The sequence below is a fragment of the Antechinus flavipes genome, chromosome X (assembly GCF_016432865.1).
Source record: "Antechinus flavipes isolate AdamAnt ecotype Samford, QLD, Australia chromosome X, AdamAnt_v2, whole genome shotgun sequence".
In the NCBI taxonomy this organism is placed as follows: Eukaryota; Metazoa; Chordata; class Mammalia; order Dasyuromorphia; family Dasyuridae; genus Antechinus; species Antechinus flavipes.
Genome location: NC_067404.1, coordinates 10,758,403 through 10,776,351, shown reverse-complemented (window position 1 = coordinate 10,776,351; position 17,949 = coordinate 10,758,403). Strand labels below are relative to the sequence as shown.

The 17,949-nt window shown below is 47.3% G+C and overlaps 1 protein-coding gene across 6 annotated transcripts in view; it reads right to left on the bottom strand.

Moving 5' to 3' along the window:
* The window catches only part of ARHGEF9 (Cdc42 guanine nucleotide exchange factor 9), a 244,133-nt gene that overhangs the window by 96,252 nt on the left and 129,932 nt on the right, over window positions 1–17,949 (bottom strand). The window contains exon 1 of one of the 6 annotated variants that reach the window (XM_051969024.1): window positions 16,700–16,960. The exons of 3 other annotated variants lie outside the window; for them this stretch is intronic. In XM_051969024.1, coding sequence (XP_051824984.1) covers window positions 16,700–16,759 — 60 coding nt within the window. In that variant the 5' untranslated portion in view covers window positions 16,760–16,960. Of the gene's footprint in view, window positions 1–16,699; window positions 16,961–17,949 lie in introns of those variants that run through there. 2 more of the 6 variants (XM_051969026.1, XM_051969027.1) reach the window with 2 other exon arrangements.

Here is a 17,949-nt window from a genome sequence, read left to right as displayed (position 1 = left end):
TAATATCTCTCATGATGAACTGGAAGGCTGATGAAGGCTAAACAATGGACTGGGTCTGTCAGGCCCAAAAGAGGACCCTTCTGATATGGTGGAACAATTTCACAGGCCCCTGAATTACCGAGACAAAGGGCAGTGGCTGCTCAGAAGGGGAAAAGTGGCAGAGAATAACAGAATCCAATTTTAAAGGCATGATCATAGGGATTAAACCTGAGAGAAATCTAAAAACAGATGAGAACTTGGAGACCTCAGATCACCAATGGTCTGGGAGGGACTTTATCACAGAAGGTCAAGGCTGGGAGGGGCCTTACAGCAAGGAATGGCAGAGCTGAGGGGGGCTGGAGAACAATAAAGGTCAAATCTAGAAAGGCTCATAGAACAACAACAAAAAATGTCAGAGCTGGCAGGAACCCTTCAAAACTCCAATGTAGAGCCTGAGGGACGGGAGGGAACCTCACAGATCATCCAGTCCGATGCCCTCATTTGACAAAGATTGAAGGAGGCTCAGAGAGGGAAAGGGATTTGTTCAATGGCACACGGCACAGATGGTAAGCTCCTCAAGGGCAGGGGCTGTCTTTGGCATGTATCCCAAGGGCTTAGCACAGTGTCTGGCACATAGCAGACACTTAACAAATGTTCATTAATTAACTGATTGACTTCCAACTCTCCCCCAAACATCTCATCCCTACCCCAACCCGTGCCCCATGATGGGGAACTCAGGTTTTTTTGTGTGTGTGTTCTACTTTTGGGCAACTTGAATCATTTTGAAGTTTGTCTCGACATTTACCTGCCTGTCTGGCTCTCTTGGCACCTCCGAACCTGCCTGCACCTACTATTCTGTTTTCTTCTTGGAGGCCAAGCAGAATAAGGCTAATCTCTCATGCATATGACAGCCCTTTAAGTACCAGTTCAACAAGTACTTATTAAACATTTACCACGTGCCAATGCCACTGGGAATAAAGTCCATTTCCCCTTACATCTTCTCTTGTTCAAATTAAACATCGATCCGTCATCTTTGTCCCACTCAATCAGAATGGACTTTAGTTTGCCAAAGTCTTATGCTGTTTTCATCCCGAGTCCAAATCATGTGATCCTTTTACTGTGGATTACACTGACCCCATCATTTCAATTTGTCCTGATGTGATTTTCCTCCTCAAGGCAAACTGAGTTTGATCTATTTGACTTTTGCTTAAAAAGACAGCAGCTTAGGAGGGTGTAGCAAAAGGAATGGCTTAAATGGTTTTTGGCTTGGACTTTGGATCCCAGGGAAAAGCGACAGAGTACCTACCACTCACTGAGGAAAAGACTCCCTATCTGACCAAAACTAGTAGGAAAACTGGAAAGCAATCTGTCGGGAACCGGGTTTAGAACAGCATCTCACACCATGTTCCACAATAGAATACAAATGGAGACGTGTCCTAAATATAAACTAGCAAATGGCCTAAAACAAGAGAGATGGAAAGGAGGTACCTTTCATAAGTATAGCTAGGAAGAAGGGAATTTTTGAGTATACAAGGACAGAGGTGATAAAATGCAATTAGAATTAGAAAAAAAAAACAAATCGGGAAATCTTCCAGCAAATTTCTCCGATAAAAGTCTGTGAAGAAAATGTTGTTACAAATACAAGGTGCCCCCAAAAGTTCCAGTGTTACGAACACTTAAAACTGCACCGAGACTTGTACATAAGAAAACAAAGCAGTGATTCTCCAGTAGATACAGTTAAAAGGATATAAACAGGAAATTCTCAAAAGAAGGATTTGAAATCTTAATTCTTTGAATTATGGAAGGAAATTCTCAAAAGAAACTCAATACTACATACAAATGCTCTAAATCAGTAATGATAAGAGAAATGGTCATTAAAGCAACTCTGAAGTTCTACTTCACATCAAACAAATTAGTGATGATGAAAAAGGAGGAAAAAAGCAACTGTTGGAAACAGCTGTGGGGAGTCAGACGTACTCATTGTTGGTGGTATCATAAAGCTGACTCAACCATTCTGAGAACCATGCGCGAGAAGTCACTCTATGTATATATCCTTTGACACGGAGATATTATGATTAGACATATACCCCAAGGAGGCTAAGGATCCATATGTGCAAGAATATGAACGGCAATCCTTTCTGGAAAGAAAGTGGGTACCCACAAATCCGGAAATGGTCAACACACAGTGGTATGAATGAAATGGTTTGCTGTTGTGCCAGGAGAAATGATCAATATGACGAGATTCAAGAAAACATGGGGAGAATTGTATTCGTGCAACAGAAATGAGCAGAACCAAGAGAATAACTAACACAACCAAAATGGTGCAAAACAACTTGAAAAGACCCTAGAACTCTAGAATCAATGCAGTAACCAACCAATCTTGACCCAGAATGTACAATTTTCAAATATGGTCAACGTCTTCATTTTGTTTTGCTCAGCTATATCTATCCAATACAAGAGAAGTCTTTTACTTGGGGAGTGGGAGAGTTAGTGCATAATGAAACAGTTTCTTCCTTAAAGTCAGCATCAATAAAACATGCATTAAATACACAGGAGAGAGCACATACATACATCCGGCAGTTTTATTACTATTTGTTACATTTAATATCTGCTTTGAAAAACTATTATGAATTCACATTTTCTTATTCAATCCTCTTTTGAATTCATTCAATACTGAAATGTACATTGGTTGATAATTCTAAATAAAAAGGGGGAAAAACTTTTTTTAAAAGGGGAATTGATGATATTAATAGAATATAAGCTTTTTGTGGGCAGAGATAGTTTCACTTTCGTCTCCATTCCCAGAACTCAGCATGGTGCTCAGCATAAATACTGTTGTGCCACAGTTCCCTTTTAGTATACTGCCTCAGTTTCCCCGAATTGTTCTGCCTTAATCCCCCTGGTTGCAATCCCCCTCCTGATCATTAGGACTGATATAACTTGGGGCTAGTTACTCTAAGGTTATAAATTATAAATGTATAAACTTAAAATAAGGGGAAGTTCAGACTTTCTGGCTCCTAACTCCTCCTAAGTCATCAAGAATTTATGGTCCTCACCCTCCATCCTGTCAGAAGCAGATTGATAGTCTGTTCCTGCTCTCCATGCTCAGACTCCACCCCTGCCTCAGTCTACCCCAGTGATTTGGAGCCACGTGTATATATATATACTTCTAGGGAAACACACATTATCTGCTGGAAGCTTTGAGACATCAGCAACACCCCCCCCAGCACAATCTCTCCCTCTCAAATAAAATATTAAAAATCTAATCTCTATCTTGCCTCAGTTTCTCTAGAATTACAATGCTACCTTAGTTTCAGCTCTTCTTTCACCTAGATTATTCACCCTGCTTCAACAAATCTGTCCCTATTTCAGTCCATGATCTGGCGTTGCTACGGATGGTTTTTCCTAAGCACATGAGTGACCACTTCACTCCACTCCCCCGTCAACTATAGTAGCTCTCTATTGCCTCTAAAATCAAACATCAATTGATTCTGTTTAGCTTTGAAATCCTTCAGAATCCAGCCATCCAGTCTCATTAGATAATATACCCCTTCCTTCCCTCTGCAATTTAGCCACTGGTATTCTCTCTGTTCCTCACGTATAACACTCCGTATGTTTTTGTTCTGGTCATCCCTCAAGCCCAGAATGCACTTCCTCCTAGTTTCTACCTCATGGAACCTCTCTCTTCCTTTAAGGCACAGCTCAAGCACCATTTTCTTAAGACTTTCCGGATCCACACAACAAGTTCCCGGCCTCACAAACCACCTGGGATTTGACTGGCTTAAATTTATTCGCTTTTGTATTTATTCTATATACAGGGTGCCCCCCCAAGTCTTAGTGTCATTTTAAGTTTTAATGACTTAAAACAGCATTGAGATTTGGGGGCTGTGTGTGTAGGTGTGATAGAAAGACAGGGAGAACACAGGAGAGTTCAGGCACAGAAGCCCACGGTACACGGTACTGTCTCAGCTGGAGGCGACCATGAAACAGAAAATGAAAGTATAGACCAGAACCTGTGAAAAGCGTGAATAGTGTGGAGGGAGCAGTAAAAAGCTGCCCTGTTCAGCCTCTCCTCTACTGACTACATGGCTGAGGCTGCAGACAAGCCTCCCAAAGGCTTGCAGCCCAGGTCCTTGGCAGATACTCCCTGTGAGCTCAGAAGTGGTGCCTGAGGAGTCATTAGCCCAGAGATGAAATCTGCATTGAAATAGCCCATCAGAAAGCTGAAGATGCTCCCTTTAGCTCATTGATTTCCCTTGGCCTTCCAGTATTTGGCAGGACCCACACCAGAGCAAGAGCAAGAGCGATGCATTGGACATTCCAGATGCTCTGCTTCCTTCAGTCTCCGCTGGCAGCATTTCTATACTGAAAGTCTTGGACAAGGGGGTGGGTGGAAGACCTATGTTCCGATCTCAGCCTGGCCACTCATCAGCCTCACGGCTTTGGAGAAGTCCTTTGTCCTTCCCGGGACTCAATTTTCTTGTCTGCAAAATGAAGGAATTCTCGTGCCTCTAGATCTAGGAGCCTATATCCTTTCTAGCTCTCAAAAGAATCTTAAAAATGGCCCTGCTACCTGAGCGGGACCTTAAGAAGATTCCCAGCATTCCCTGTAGATGGGCTTTCCAGGGAGGGGACAGAGTGGGGAAGGAAAAGGAAAGGAAAATAAGAAGTTTGCTCAGTTCCAAAGCTTGCCTTCAGGCAGTGAGCCAGTCACTAGCAGCTAGCGAGCAGTGACTATGTGCTGAGCTACAGAGAAGTGAACCGGAGGCTCAGGCAGCACTCAGTCCAGACAAGGAAGGTCTGCTTGCAGGTTCGGTTGTTCCAGCTGGGGTTCGAGGGGGCTGCATCCTGCTTCCTAAGAGCGTGCACTAGGCTTGGTCATCGACAGGGCAGGAAAGCAGCTTTGCTCCTAACCAAGATGGGTTTTTAACACAAAGACTGCCCTTTTTGGCTGGCCTAAGAGGGTGGGGGAAGTGAGGGCATAGTGGCTGGTTCTCTGAGCTGCCACCATTACAGAATCATGGATTTCAAGCTGAGAAGGATCTTAGAGGATTATGGGTCAATTCTCACATCTGTGTATCCTTGGTAAATAATCATTTACCACCACCCCCAACCCCCCACCTCAGAACTCATCTTCCTCATCTGTAAAATGAGGGGATTAAATGGCATGGTCCTGAGGGTTCCTTTCCGCCTCAGCTTTCTGACCCCATGACTTTCCTCAGTTTCTCTTTTAAGTTTGAAGACCTGGGTTTGAAATCTAGATTAGGTGTGGGGACTTGAACAAATAGATAGGAAATATCTGAGCCTCAGTTTCCTCCTCTGTCAAATAAAAGGATGGGGGACAAAGTGTTCTTTAAAGTCTCTTCCAGATCGAGATTAGGAAATCTCTTTTTTACTCTTCTCTTCCCAAAGCTCCCTCCTCTTCAGAGATTCAAAAATAAATATGTTAGAAAGATGTGGGCAAATCTGGAACAGCACCCCCTTGGGTATCTCCATCTTCATCCTTCCAACAGTTGGCCAGCCTCCTTTTAGAGCCAACGCCTGCAGGCGTTGCTTCTGCTCTCCTCCTGAGCCACTGCTCCCACCTGCCTCCTGGACAAGTGCCCCCACAATGACTGCATTCAAAGAGCCAAGAAAGACAAGTGAGGCAGGAGGCAGTGGTTACCTCACCATCCACACTAGCACTAGGGTTAGTTAGTACTGCCAGCCAAGCTGCCTTATCAGATATGGGGCAGGTAGGGAGAAAGCCTTTGACCTGTTGAACCAAGAATGTGGGGCTGGGGAAGGGGTTGCTCCGTTCAAAGGAAAGTTGGGCCTTGGAGAATGTTCAGAGGTCTGAGTGCAAATCAAGCTAAAGATAAGCTCTCTAACCCAGGGGTTCTTGGGGGGGGGGGAGGAGAGGGGGGGTCTGTGAACTAACTTTTTTTTTTTTGGAAGGGAGGGATTTAAATATGATGGGTTTCTTTTGGAATCCTGCTTTTGTTTTGTTTTTTTTTTTTTATTCACTGAAAAACATGATTCTGAGAAGAAATCACCAGAGTATTCAAAGGTTCAGAGCCCCTGGCCAGGAACAACCTACTTATTCAGAAAACCGGACAGACTAAGCCCTCTTGTCTTCAAAGTTGTATCGTTAATGGTAAAACCAAGAGTAAAAATGCCAAATCTCTGGATGCCAAATCCAATGTTCTGGGCTCTCAGTTGCCAAGAGACTTTGAGGACTGTCCATAGGATCTAGACCCATTCCACCATTTTTTTTTTTTTAACAGCTAAGGAAGCTGGAGCCTAGAGAGCTTATGGGAACTGACACGCAGGGACTTTAAAGGTCATTTAGTCCGACCTCATTTACCAAAGGAGGAAACTGAGATCTAGAGAAAGGAAGGAGCTTCAATGGACGTCCAAGGCCAGATAATCCAGTTTCTTTGTTTGACAAGTACAAAATCTGCTCCAGGCAGGCTACCCTTTCCTTCCTAACTATACCACCTGGCACGGTAGGGAGAACACTGAATTTGGAGTCAAGAGAGAACTGGGTTCAAACCCCACCTCTGATACTTGCTAGCTAAGTAAGCAAGGCTAAATCACTTGATTTCTCTCAGCCTCGGGTTCCTCATCTGGAAAATGGAGATAATAAATAGCATGATGCCAACCTCACTGGACTCAAATGAGATAATGGATGAGAAGAGTTTAAGTGCCGTGCGAACATCAGTTATCGTTATCATCTCCTCGCGCAGGTAGTCCCGTCCAAGCCCAGCTCTATCTTGGACTCGTGTCTAATTAGGCCCTTAACAATGGCTTTTAATGAAGATGAGAACAGAGATGACAACTAGAGGCGCTGTCCAAAAGAGGCAGTTGCCCGATAGTTTAGGATTAATAATGACTCTTGCCACATGAATATAACACTGGTGGGAAGCCTTGGCCCTGGCCCAGATACCTGGAAATAGGGGCCTAAGAGACAGGAACCCAGCCGGACTTGCCAAAGGCCTGGGTTGCTGACCATGGCACAGTGAGAACCAACCAAGTAGAAAGATAGAAACCCAATTCCTGTTGGCTCTTTCCCAAGGTTTCTTTTTGTTTTACAAGAGATAGGGAAGAGATAAAGCTATGCAGCTATTCAGAGCTGTATGTGCGTGCCTAGGTTGGGGCTGGGGAAAAGGAATCAACTCTTGGCTTGGAAATCCCATCCTCCCCACTGGGGGAAAAGCCCAAAAGCCCAACCCCGATGAACGGATGGAGAAGATGCAGACGACATAGAGAGACAGAGCTTACCCATTTCCAGTTAGAGATTGTCCCCCTTCTTCAGTCATCCTTCCTTCCTTCATTCTCCCATTCACCATCTTCTATGACCTAGTCCCTACTTCTCTCTCTGTGCTGTCTGCTCTACTAGAATATAAGCTCCCTGAGGGCCAAGATTACTTGGATTTGGGGGGGGATTTTCTTGGGGGGGATATTTTCTTCTCTCACCGTTAGCACAGCGCTGGACGGAAAGCAAGTCATTAGAAATAATCACTTCTAAATTCATTCATTGGCTCATTAAAGACTATTCAGATCAATTCAATAAACAATAAATTTTGTACAAGCCATGTAAAGAAGCACTTATTAAATACTTATTATATACCAGACAGTTGAGAAAAACATAAAAGTTAATAAATGGTATTGTCCACACCCTCATGGAGCTTCTACTAAGCTAAACTTACTCTAGGGGAAGTATCTGTCTTATGGGTTCCCTGTTTTGATTCAGAGAATCACAGCATGTGAGAGTTGGAAAGGATCTCCAGGGCTCTCAAACTCAAGTCCCATAGAAAAGGAATTGCAGCATCCGCCTCCTGGGGTCCTCCAGCCTCTGCTCCTATAAAGGAGGCAGCTAGTCCCTCCCACCCTGAGAAGTTCTTTTCCAGATAGAGCATGAATTTGCCTCTTAAGGACTTCCTCCCAGGGCTGGGTTCTATCCTCTAGGACCAAGGAGAACAAATGACAGCCCTTCTCCCCAGAATCTTCTCTTTACTGGCTAAACACCCTTAACTCCAGCCACCAATCTTCATATGCTATAGATCCAAGACCTGTAGCCATCTCAGGCTGCTGCTCCTCTGCCTATTATCCAACTTCTCAACATCCTTCTTAAACTGTGGCTCCCCAAACCGAACACCAGCTTCCATAGAAGTCCCACAAAGGCAGAGTCCAAGGATAGCACCTCCCTGGTTTTGGAAGATCTGCTCCTACTGGGGCAGACCAACGCGGCCCTAAGCTTCCTGTTATTATTGAGTGTTACCCACCAAAATCCTCAGATGCTTTTCAGAACAATATAACTCATCCCTTCCAGATCCAACCAAATCGTGAAGCTGATTTTTTTGGAGTCCAATGAAAGACTTTCCATTTATCCCTATAGACTTTCATCATGTTCCACTCACTCAGCTCAAGGCTCTAGCCCATTGAAATCCTTTTGGATCCTGACTCTATTGTCTTCGCTTTCCCTCTCAGCTTTGAGTCATCTATAAATTTGATGAAGCGGCGATTTGTCCCTTTATCCAAGACATCAAAAAAATAAACTAAGCCCAGATCCCTGGGGCACTCCAATGGAAACTTCTTGCCACACTGACATTGGAACCACCAACTACTTTTTGAGTCCAGCCACCCAACCAATCCTGAACACATCTGATGGTCTTACTGTCTAATTCTTCTCCAAAAGAATAGGATGAGATACTTAAAGGCTTCACTAAAATCTAACTGACAAGTCCAGAATTCCCTTCAGCTACTAGCATAGTCAGTGATCCATCCGCTGGTTAATGTTTTAATAACGATTTCTTGGGGGTGAGGGTGGGGGGTGTCATTTGACATACTTTGAACTTTAATCTGTATTCTCAACATTTTTCCCGTGGCTTTCTTAAGGGAAGCCCTCTTTGGTAGCAGTTTGGTCCTTTCCAAGGTATAAATGCTCAAGCTGAATATTTTAACAACTGCTTCCTGAGAAGTAGCAGGAAGTAGTAGCTCCAGCCTCCAGGTGAGGTTAGTCATCCTGATGAGGGAGGAGGGTAACAAAGAAGAGGTGAGGCAGGAATGGGTGAGCTTGGTTCTCCCCAACCCCAGAGGCTAGGGTAAAAAGCTTGATTGTTAAAGAAACGCCAAGGGGGATTCTCTGGGAGGGCACAGCATTCCCAAGAAAGAAGTGATCCCCCCAAGAGTCATTTTCTGCAGACCCATTTTATTGATGAGTCTAAGGGAAGTCCCAAATAAAGGGGAAATCTTGGGGGAGGATGCAAGACCATTTGGGTTTGTAGACATGAAAGGAGACATTTTGGGGTGATTTTACATAGTTTTACAGGGCTCACTCAGGACATACAGAGTTTTACTCTGATCAGTCCTGTGAGCAAAGAGGTTAGCTGGGCAGAGCCTATTTCTGAGGAAGTCAGACCATGTCCAACTAATCTATTTCACTAACCTCCTTAATGGCCCCTTCTAGAATTTTCTTCACAATCAGTCCAACTCACTGGGCCCCTCAGCTTGGCAGACTGCTTTCCTTTTTTTTTTTTTGGAAAATCATGGCATTTGCTCTTCTACCATCTTATGGCACCTCTCCTCTCTTCCATGAATAGGAAAAAGGGGAGCTGTCCTGATGTACCTACAGACAACTCACTACCATAGATTTTTGACAGAGCTAGTTTTTCAGGAGCCGGGTCAGGTGACCTGAATTCAAATCTTGCCTCAGATACTTACTAGCTATGTGACCCTAGGCAAGTCACTTTACCTGTTTGCTTCAGTTTTGTCAACTATAAAATATGGGTAACAACAGCATCTACCTCCCAGCTGTTGAGAAGATTATATGAGATATTTATTTAAAAAACCACTTAGCACAGCAGACATTCTATTAGTCCTTTCCTCCCTCTTTCCTTCCTTCTTCCTTCCCTCTCTCCTCCTTTCCCTTTCTTACTCCTTTCCTCTCTTCTTTCTTCCCTCCCTCCTTTCCCCCTTTTGGCTTTGACACTAAATGTGGGCAAGCCGTTCATCCCAGTAACCCAGTCTCAATGTCCTCATCTGTAAAAGGCTCTCTGGACCCCTATTGGCCACTACCAGATTAGCCAGAAGAGAATGGAGGAAAGGGATAGCTGATTGTTAATACTATTTTCTGGAAGCAGAAAACTAACCTTTCAATGAAACCCTTCATGAAACGGACTGGGAAAAGCAACATCGTTTGTGGAAAGAAGTAGTAGTTTAGAAGGGGAGGACCTGGGCATGAATCCCTGTTCTACCACTGACAGTGACCTTAGTTAAGTCATTTACATTACTTGGGCCTCAGTTTCCTCCTATGTCAAACGAGAGGGGCAGATGCTGCGTTCTCGTGTTCTCTAAAGCTATCATCTCACAGACCCCGAGCTAAAAGCAGCTATGAAGTTCCGGGCCTTGCCCTGGCCTTTCTGTTTGGGGTTACAATGCTTGGAGGGCAGCCTTGGATGGCTAAGACACTCTCAGAGGGGGCCCCCTATTCAAGCTTAGAAGCTGAGCAAGCTGGAGTTTAGGTTCCCCTCCCAAAAGACTGAGGAGAAAGCTTGCCAGGCAATCAGCACCAATCTCTTAATAGGCCTCCAGCAACTGGAAACCTCCCTCCCCCTCAATTCTGGGGGGTGGGCATCCCAGTAGGGATGGGGTGGTCCACCATTCCGTGGATGTGAGCTGATGCTTCCTCCGAGATTCTGGTCTCCCTGTGTGTGGATCCAGGGAAGGTCTACTCCCCTTGGGCAGATTATATAACACTCTGCCTGCCTTACCATCCACTTGAATTCATCAGAGAAAGCCAGCGTGCTCAGAATCTGCTCTCCCTTCCCCCAATCCATCTCCAAAAGCCAGAAACCAGGCCTAAATTTTTAGAGTGGAGGCAAGAAAACTCGACTTTAAGGCCTACACCAAACACTCAAGCTGGGTGACCCTGGAAAGTCCTTCTTTCATTGATTTACACCAAGGGGAAGGAAAGAGAATAAGCATCTATATGGTGTTTACTATGTGCCAGGCACTGAGCTTTTATTTACTTATTTTTTCTTTTTACAAATATTACTCCATTTCTTAAACTCAGCCTTCTTTTTCTCTCATCCAAGGGAGTCCAATTTCCCCAGACCACTGCTGTGTATGGGGTTCAAGCAGGATTCTTGGAAAATAAAAGAGTAACGTGCCAAATATTTATAGCAGCACTTTTCACAGTAGTCAAAAACCCAGAAACAAAGTGGAGGAACAGCTGAGGAAATTGTGATGCATGAATGTTATACCGAACCAAATGAAAATTTATGAAAAATTCAAAGAAACCGGGGAAGATGGCTCCCAACGTAGGCAAAGCCTCAAACACTAAAGTTCCAATCATTCAACATTTCTTCTCATTACCACCTCCTACAAGGAGAAAGAAAAAACCACCACCATCACTACCACCAACACCACCATCACCATCACCACCACCTTCCCTGATTCTACTCCAAGTAATAGCAACCTCCAACCTCACAGCATTTCGACAACTTTGGCACAGGTAGCTATGGAAAAAAAAAAAAAAAACCTGGACTTAGGGTTCAAGAGCCCTAGTTAAAATATTCATTCTAACACCTTCTAGCATGGTGATTTGAGCAAATTATTTTACTTCTAAATGTCTCAGTTTTCTAATGTGCAAGGCCAGACAGTTTAACTGTACTGCTTATCCCATGGGGTTTTAAGTACTCCAGAAATATAAAGTATCTTATGTCCATGTAAGATGATGTAAATCATTCCCATTTGTTTGTTTCCCCCTGAAAGTGGCTGGCACCTTGCCCAATGGAGGTACTTAATCAAAAGCAAAAACAGTTATTCAATTCCACTCATGAAATCATGGAATTTCAAAATTGCAAAGGCCAATCACAAAAGAAGAATAGAGAGGGGACGTGGAGAGGATGTAGGTGTTTGAAGGGCTATTTTGAAAAAGAGGGCTCAGTGCCTTAAGACCCTAACTCTAGATCTCAGAAACCATTGAGTCCAAGGCTCTTTTTTTCCTCACGAGGGAGAAATGGAGGCCCAGAGAGGGGAATGAGTTGCTCAGGATCTCTCTCTCTCTCACACACACACACACACACACACACACACTCACTCAGTCTCCCCCCCCCCCAAAAAAAAACCTGAATGATCTCAGAGACCATCTAGTCCCACCCTGTCGTTTTTTACGTATTTGTTCTGTTTGGGCCCCAAAGGCAGAATCTGTAGGAATAGGGGGGAAGGTGTCAAAGGGGTTAGGCCTGAAGACAGGGGTGGAAGCTAGCTCAGAGTAGAAAGGGCTGCCTCCTCATTGGAGGGCTGAAAGGAAATGGCCACTTGTCATCTATATCGGCAGAGAGGATTCTCATTCAGGTTGGGACTGGCGGGGCTGGCCCTGGAGGCCCCTTCTGGCTCAGAGAAGCCATGATTCAGACTCATAATCATAGTCATTAAGGCTTCCAGCCCATCTAATCTAAGCCCCAGATTTTGCACAAGAAAACAGTGAATTTCAAAGACCGGAAGGGATATGCAAAAGAGTCGGCATCTAGGGCTCCTGTGGGCAAACCCGTCCCTTCCCACCACACCAGTTCGATGGTAGAGAGCTTACTGTCCCTCTACTCCCTTAGGGAGCCACCCTGGGCCATTCAGCCCGACAAGATGAAACCGGTTGAAAAAAAGAAAAAAGGAAAAACCAAATTCCAAGATGGGAGGCCGGGGGAGTCTGTACAGCAGGGAAGACCTCCCTTTCTAACTAGCCCCAATTCCCCCCAAAATAGGCCTGGGGCGTGGAACATCTGAGTCCCTGAAACGTCAGAGCTGGAAGGGGTGTCTTACAAACGACACGTCAAGTCTCAGACTGGAGAAGAGGCTTACTCAAGGTTACGTGGCTAATTAGGTAACAAGAAGCCAGGTCTTCCACCCCCAAAGCCAAGCTTTTCCTATTTTGCTGTGCTGTTGCATTGTGCAAATTGATGGGAAACTGGTGGGGAATGGAGATGGCGGAACAGCAGGTGAAAAACATGGGGGAATCAACTGCCCCCCCCAAGCAAAATGGGGTGAAAGGCAAGCCCTGCTAGAGCCTTCCATCACACCGTGTAATAAAGTAGGCCAATCCAACAGGGAGAAGGGAAAAACAGAGGGGGAACTGGGCTCTACAAAGCAGGCGCAAGCTCCAAGGGGCCAACGAGGCAGGGGCTCCCCCAGCTCCAGATAGCAGACACCAAGTCCAGCAGCAACTCCTCCCCCCACCCCCGCAGCCTTTTCTGGGGGGGGGGGGGGGTTGGGGAGGGCGTTGGAGGCTGGGTCTTTAAGAGGGCGGGCTCAAGAGCTCAGCAGGAGCTGAGTGATGCGGGAGTTGCTAGGATACAGTCAAAGGGCATTTTCTTGAATTCTGAGGTGGAGGAGCCAGGAGCTGAAATCCCTGGAGCAAGAGGGTGAACACCTCCCAACAGCCAGGGTCTGTCCGAAGAGAGGGGAGAGGGGGAGAACGAACGGGGCCCTGAAAGTCCAGAGGAAAAGTGGGAGGCACTTTCTTGTCCCCCCCCACCTCATCCCTGTTCATAGTCTTAATAATTAGCCCCATAAGAATGCAGGGAGGAGGAAGGAAAGAAGAGGGGGAAGGGAATAGAAGGGAGAAAGAAAAGGAAAGGGGAGGGAAGGAAAGGAGAAGGGGGGAAAAGGAAGGAAGGAAGGAAGAAGAGAGGGAGGGAGTGATGGAGAGAGGAAGAACAGAAAGAGAAAGGGAGGGGGAATAGAAGGAGCAAGAAATAGAGAGGGAGGAAGGGAGAGGAGAGAGGGAGGAAGGGAGAGGAGAGAGGGAGGAAGGACTACAGGAGGAGGAAGAAGAGACGGGGGGAAGGGAGGAGGGATAATAACTCCTATCTCCATAGCAGTTTACAGTTACTGAGCACTTTATATACATTATCTCATTTGATTGAGAAGGAAAGGGGGAAAAAAAAGGAAAGAGTTGGTTGTATTTCTGTTGGTTTTTTTTCAATTGGAGGACTAGATTCCTCTTGGATGTAATCCTCATTATTTTCCTCTTCACTGGCTCTTTCCACCTACCCTCCAGAACCTCAAGGGGAAAATCTCCAAGCTTTAGGAATAGTGCTATGGCCAAGCCATGCCGGCAGGCCACTTTTCCTTCTCTGTTCCACAAACTTCTTCCCTTCCTTCTTTGTCACTGAGGGGTGCCTTGCCCAGATCCCTGCTATCTGTCTGCCATGAAATAAGCCTCTCATCCCCCTGGAGATGACCGATTTGGAAATGCCCTCTACTGCCCTCAACCACGAAAAGGCTCATTATCTGCCCTAAAGATTAGTTAAGGGGGAATGGATATGCCCAAAGCTCCAGGGTCCCCCACCTACCTGTGCCTAGGACCCCGATCCAATGTCCAGCAGGCCACGAAATCCTGGTAGGACCGGCTTTCCCTGTGGCACTCACCATGCACGGGTTGTGCAGTATGCTGCCTGAGACACACACACACACACATACACACACACACAGGCACACGCACACGCACACACACTGATCTGCCCCGTGACACATCCATGGGCTGTCTCCACACCTGGTTAGTGGTGGGGGATGGATTCTGTCTCATGCAAACCTGGCTGGAGAAAGAAGCAGATGCCACATCTCACCCCGGAAAAAGGAATATGGAAGAAAAAACCGAAAATCTTTCAGAGACTGGGAGCCCCGAATCACAGAATATCAGTTGAAAGGTACTTTAGGAATCATCTTGTCCAACTCTCATTTGACACAACATTCTAGATCTAGGGCTAGTCCAACCCCTTCATTTTACAGAAAAGGAAACTGAAGCTTGGGGAAAGGAAAGACTTGCCCAGGGTCACAAAATAGCCGAATCAGGATCTGAATCTAGCTCCTCCGACGCCAAATGCACGTCCCTTTTTTTTCTTTCCACTAGCTTGAAGCAAAAGGCAAGGAATTTGGCCAGACATTTACAACCAAAAAAAAAGCCAAACCAATCCATTTCTCCCCAAAGTGGTTACAATTCAGTCCCTTTCTTCTTTCCCCTGTCTCATCAGCAATGCCTCAGGCACCCAAAGGAATAGAATCCAAAGCACCTAGCCGGGAAATCTGCCTGATCAGAGCAACACCTCTGGAAGCAAGAACTCCCATTCCATTCCCTTCCTTTGGCAAGTAACAAATCATCTGTCCCAGAGTTATCGAAGAGGGGAGCAAAGAGTAATACATAATTAATCCCAGCCAAGTTCCTAGATTGAGTTCCCTCATGAGGAATAGCCACCAAAAGGGAAACAAGCTTCCTCCCACCCCCAACCAATCCCACTGGAAATGCTCGAGAAGGTTCCCTTTCCACCATATTCAGCTGCTAGCCAATCGTGTGGAAATCCTGTTGGTTGGGGTCCTGGTATGAGCCCCATTTTAGGGAGCCTCTTTTCACTCATTGCCTCTGTCCATCCAATACTTGACACTGAACCGTGTGTGTGTGTGTGTGTGAGAGAGAGAGAGAGCCCAGTTCATTTCTACACAAGCCATAATGCTCTCAAATCATATAGGCAAAAGGGAATGAGAGAAATCTGCCTACCTCAGCAGGAAAACAAGCAAATAACCCCCCCCCCCCAAGTATTAACAAACAGCATCAGAAAAGCAGGAATTTCCCAGTTAGCAAAGAAAGCTCTCCCTGGCCAAAAAACAGAAAGAAAGAAACGACAACAACAATGAAGAATAACGATGATAACCACTGCCACCTCTATGCGCACAAGCCCCGATTTTAATCGCTGCTTCCAAGTCATCATTTCTCAAGTCTTCTCATCTTGAGCCACCAACCTCTCAGTGGTTTCCTGCGCCCCAAATCCCCAGCTCAGATCCTTCTAGATTCATTTGCTTTAGGGAAGCCTCCTGCCGGAGAGCCCACCAAGCGAGCCAAACGTTTCTCAAAATGACGATAACCGAGACGGCCTTTGATTTTCTAGAAAGTCAGGGCAAAAGAAGTAACTCGGAACTACCCAGAGCCCGGGGCTGTTATCCAGGTGGTGGACCGGGATTTAGGAGGGGGGAGGGGGGGTTGGAAACCCGCTAGAAATTCAAATGCAAACCTCCCAACGCAAAGCCGGAAAAGGCGAAAGAAAAGCGCCCTTTGTCGATTTCTCCCGTCGCCCATTCGCCAAGATCCCCACCCCGGGGGAACGGTAAGAGAGCCCGCGGCTTCCCCGTGGAAATCTGACATTGAGCACTTTAAGAAAAGCTGCTCCCCAGCAGGAATGATCGGGAGCCCTCGAAAACTTGGACGGCCGACCGAGATTTCGAGGGAGAAGAAGGGCCAGTGCCAAACCCCAACAGCGTCCCCCACCCCAACTTGGTCTCTCGGAAAATCCTTGCTCCTCTGGGGGAGGAAGGGAGGGGATCAAGAGCCGGGCGTCCACGGATTTTTCGGGATTTCGCTTTTCTTTGGAACGGGAGCGATGGGAAAGCCGGGGCTCCGTCGGCTGGTCCGAACGGATCCCACTTTCCCATAGCCCCCGGCCTCGGGCGATTCCCCCTCCCCTCCTTCCTCTCCTCCAGAAGCTCGGTTACTCGCCAATGGAAAGTCATTTCCCGAAGAAGCCCAAGGTTAAGTTTGGGGATTTTTAACCCCCAGACCACAGAGCCCCCATTACCGGAGCCGGGCGCACACGCCTTCCCCCGCAACCCCCCTCCCTGCCAAGCGGCACCCACACACAGGCTGGGGAGAAGTCCCAGCCCGGGGAGATCCAAAAAAAGCCCTAGCTACCTCCGCCAGACACGGCTCCACAAAAGATTTAGGGAGAGAATATACCAGCGTCATACACATCACAGTGAGGCCATGTTGAAAGTCCAGGCGCCTTCCCCCCCGGGCAGAAAGCTGTCTCTGTGCTTCTCCTCTGTCTGTCTCGTGTGTGTGTGTCTGTATGTATGTGTCTCTCCCTCTCTGTCTCTGCGCCTCCTCACTCGCTGTCTCCCTCCAGATGAATTCAGAGGCTGGAACCCTCGGAGCAGCAAGCAGCAGCAGCAGCAGCAGCAGCAGCAGCAGCAGCAGCAGCAGCAGCAGCAGCAGCAGCAGCAGCAGCAGCAGCTCCACTGACCGCACAGTCCAAGCGTTCAGCGGGTCCCCAGGAAGAACATGAGGATGACATTGACGAGTAAGAGGACCACGATCACAGCAAACACCACGATGGTTTGCACGTCCAGGGTCATGGTGCAATGCAGAACACTATAGTGCTCCAGGTGTGGGGCCGGCAGGCTGGGAGTCGTCAATCTCTGCTCTGCCAAACTGTCCATACATCCAGCATGCTAGGGGAGAGGCTGAAAATGGAGGGGGCACTGGGGTGGGGCGCGGCGCGACGTGGCGCGGCGTGGCGTGGAGAGGGCGCGCGGCTAGCTTCCCCCGCTGCCTCCAAATTAGGCTGCTCTGCTCTGCTCTGCTCTCCTCTCCTCTCCTCCGCTGCTTGGCGGAAGCTTAGCTCACGCTCAAGTCGGGGGAATCCAGCATACTTCCGATCGGCACCTGAAGATGCTGCCCGGCCAACCCGGGAGAGAAAGGAGAAGCCCGAGACTCTGGGCCCCCCTCCCCTCTGGAGCTCCAAGCAAACCTCACTGGCGTCTTTGGCTCCCGGGTTCTGAGCTCGCCGCTCGGGTTCCCGGCTCGCTTCTCCCCTTCCCTCCTCTCCTCTGGTCTTCGCCCTCCAGCTGCCCGCTCGAGCCCGAAGCTGCCACCGAGCTCTGCCCTGCCTCGCCTAGCGCCCTCAGCCTCAGCCCCAGCCTCGCACCAGCGCCTGAGCCCACACACCCGGAGGCCCCCAGCCTGCGCAGCCCCACAGCTGGAGCGGCTCGTCACGCAAACTAACAGGCGCCCCCATTGGTTAGTGCGGCCGGGAGGGGGAGGGGGGAAGGGCCACCTGTCAATCATAAGGCCCAAGCCACTGAAGAGGTGCTTTTCCATGGAGGGGAGGATTGGGAAAGGCAGCGGGACGGAGGCCGGGGCCGCGGCGGCTGGTGAGGAAA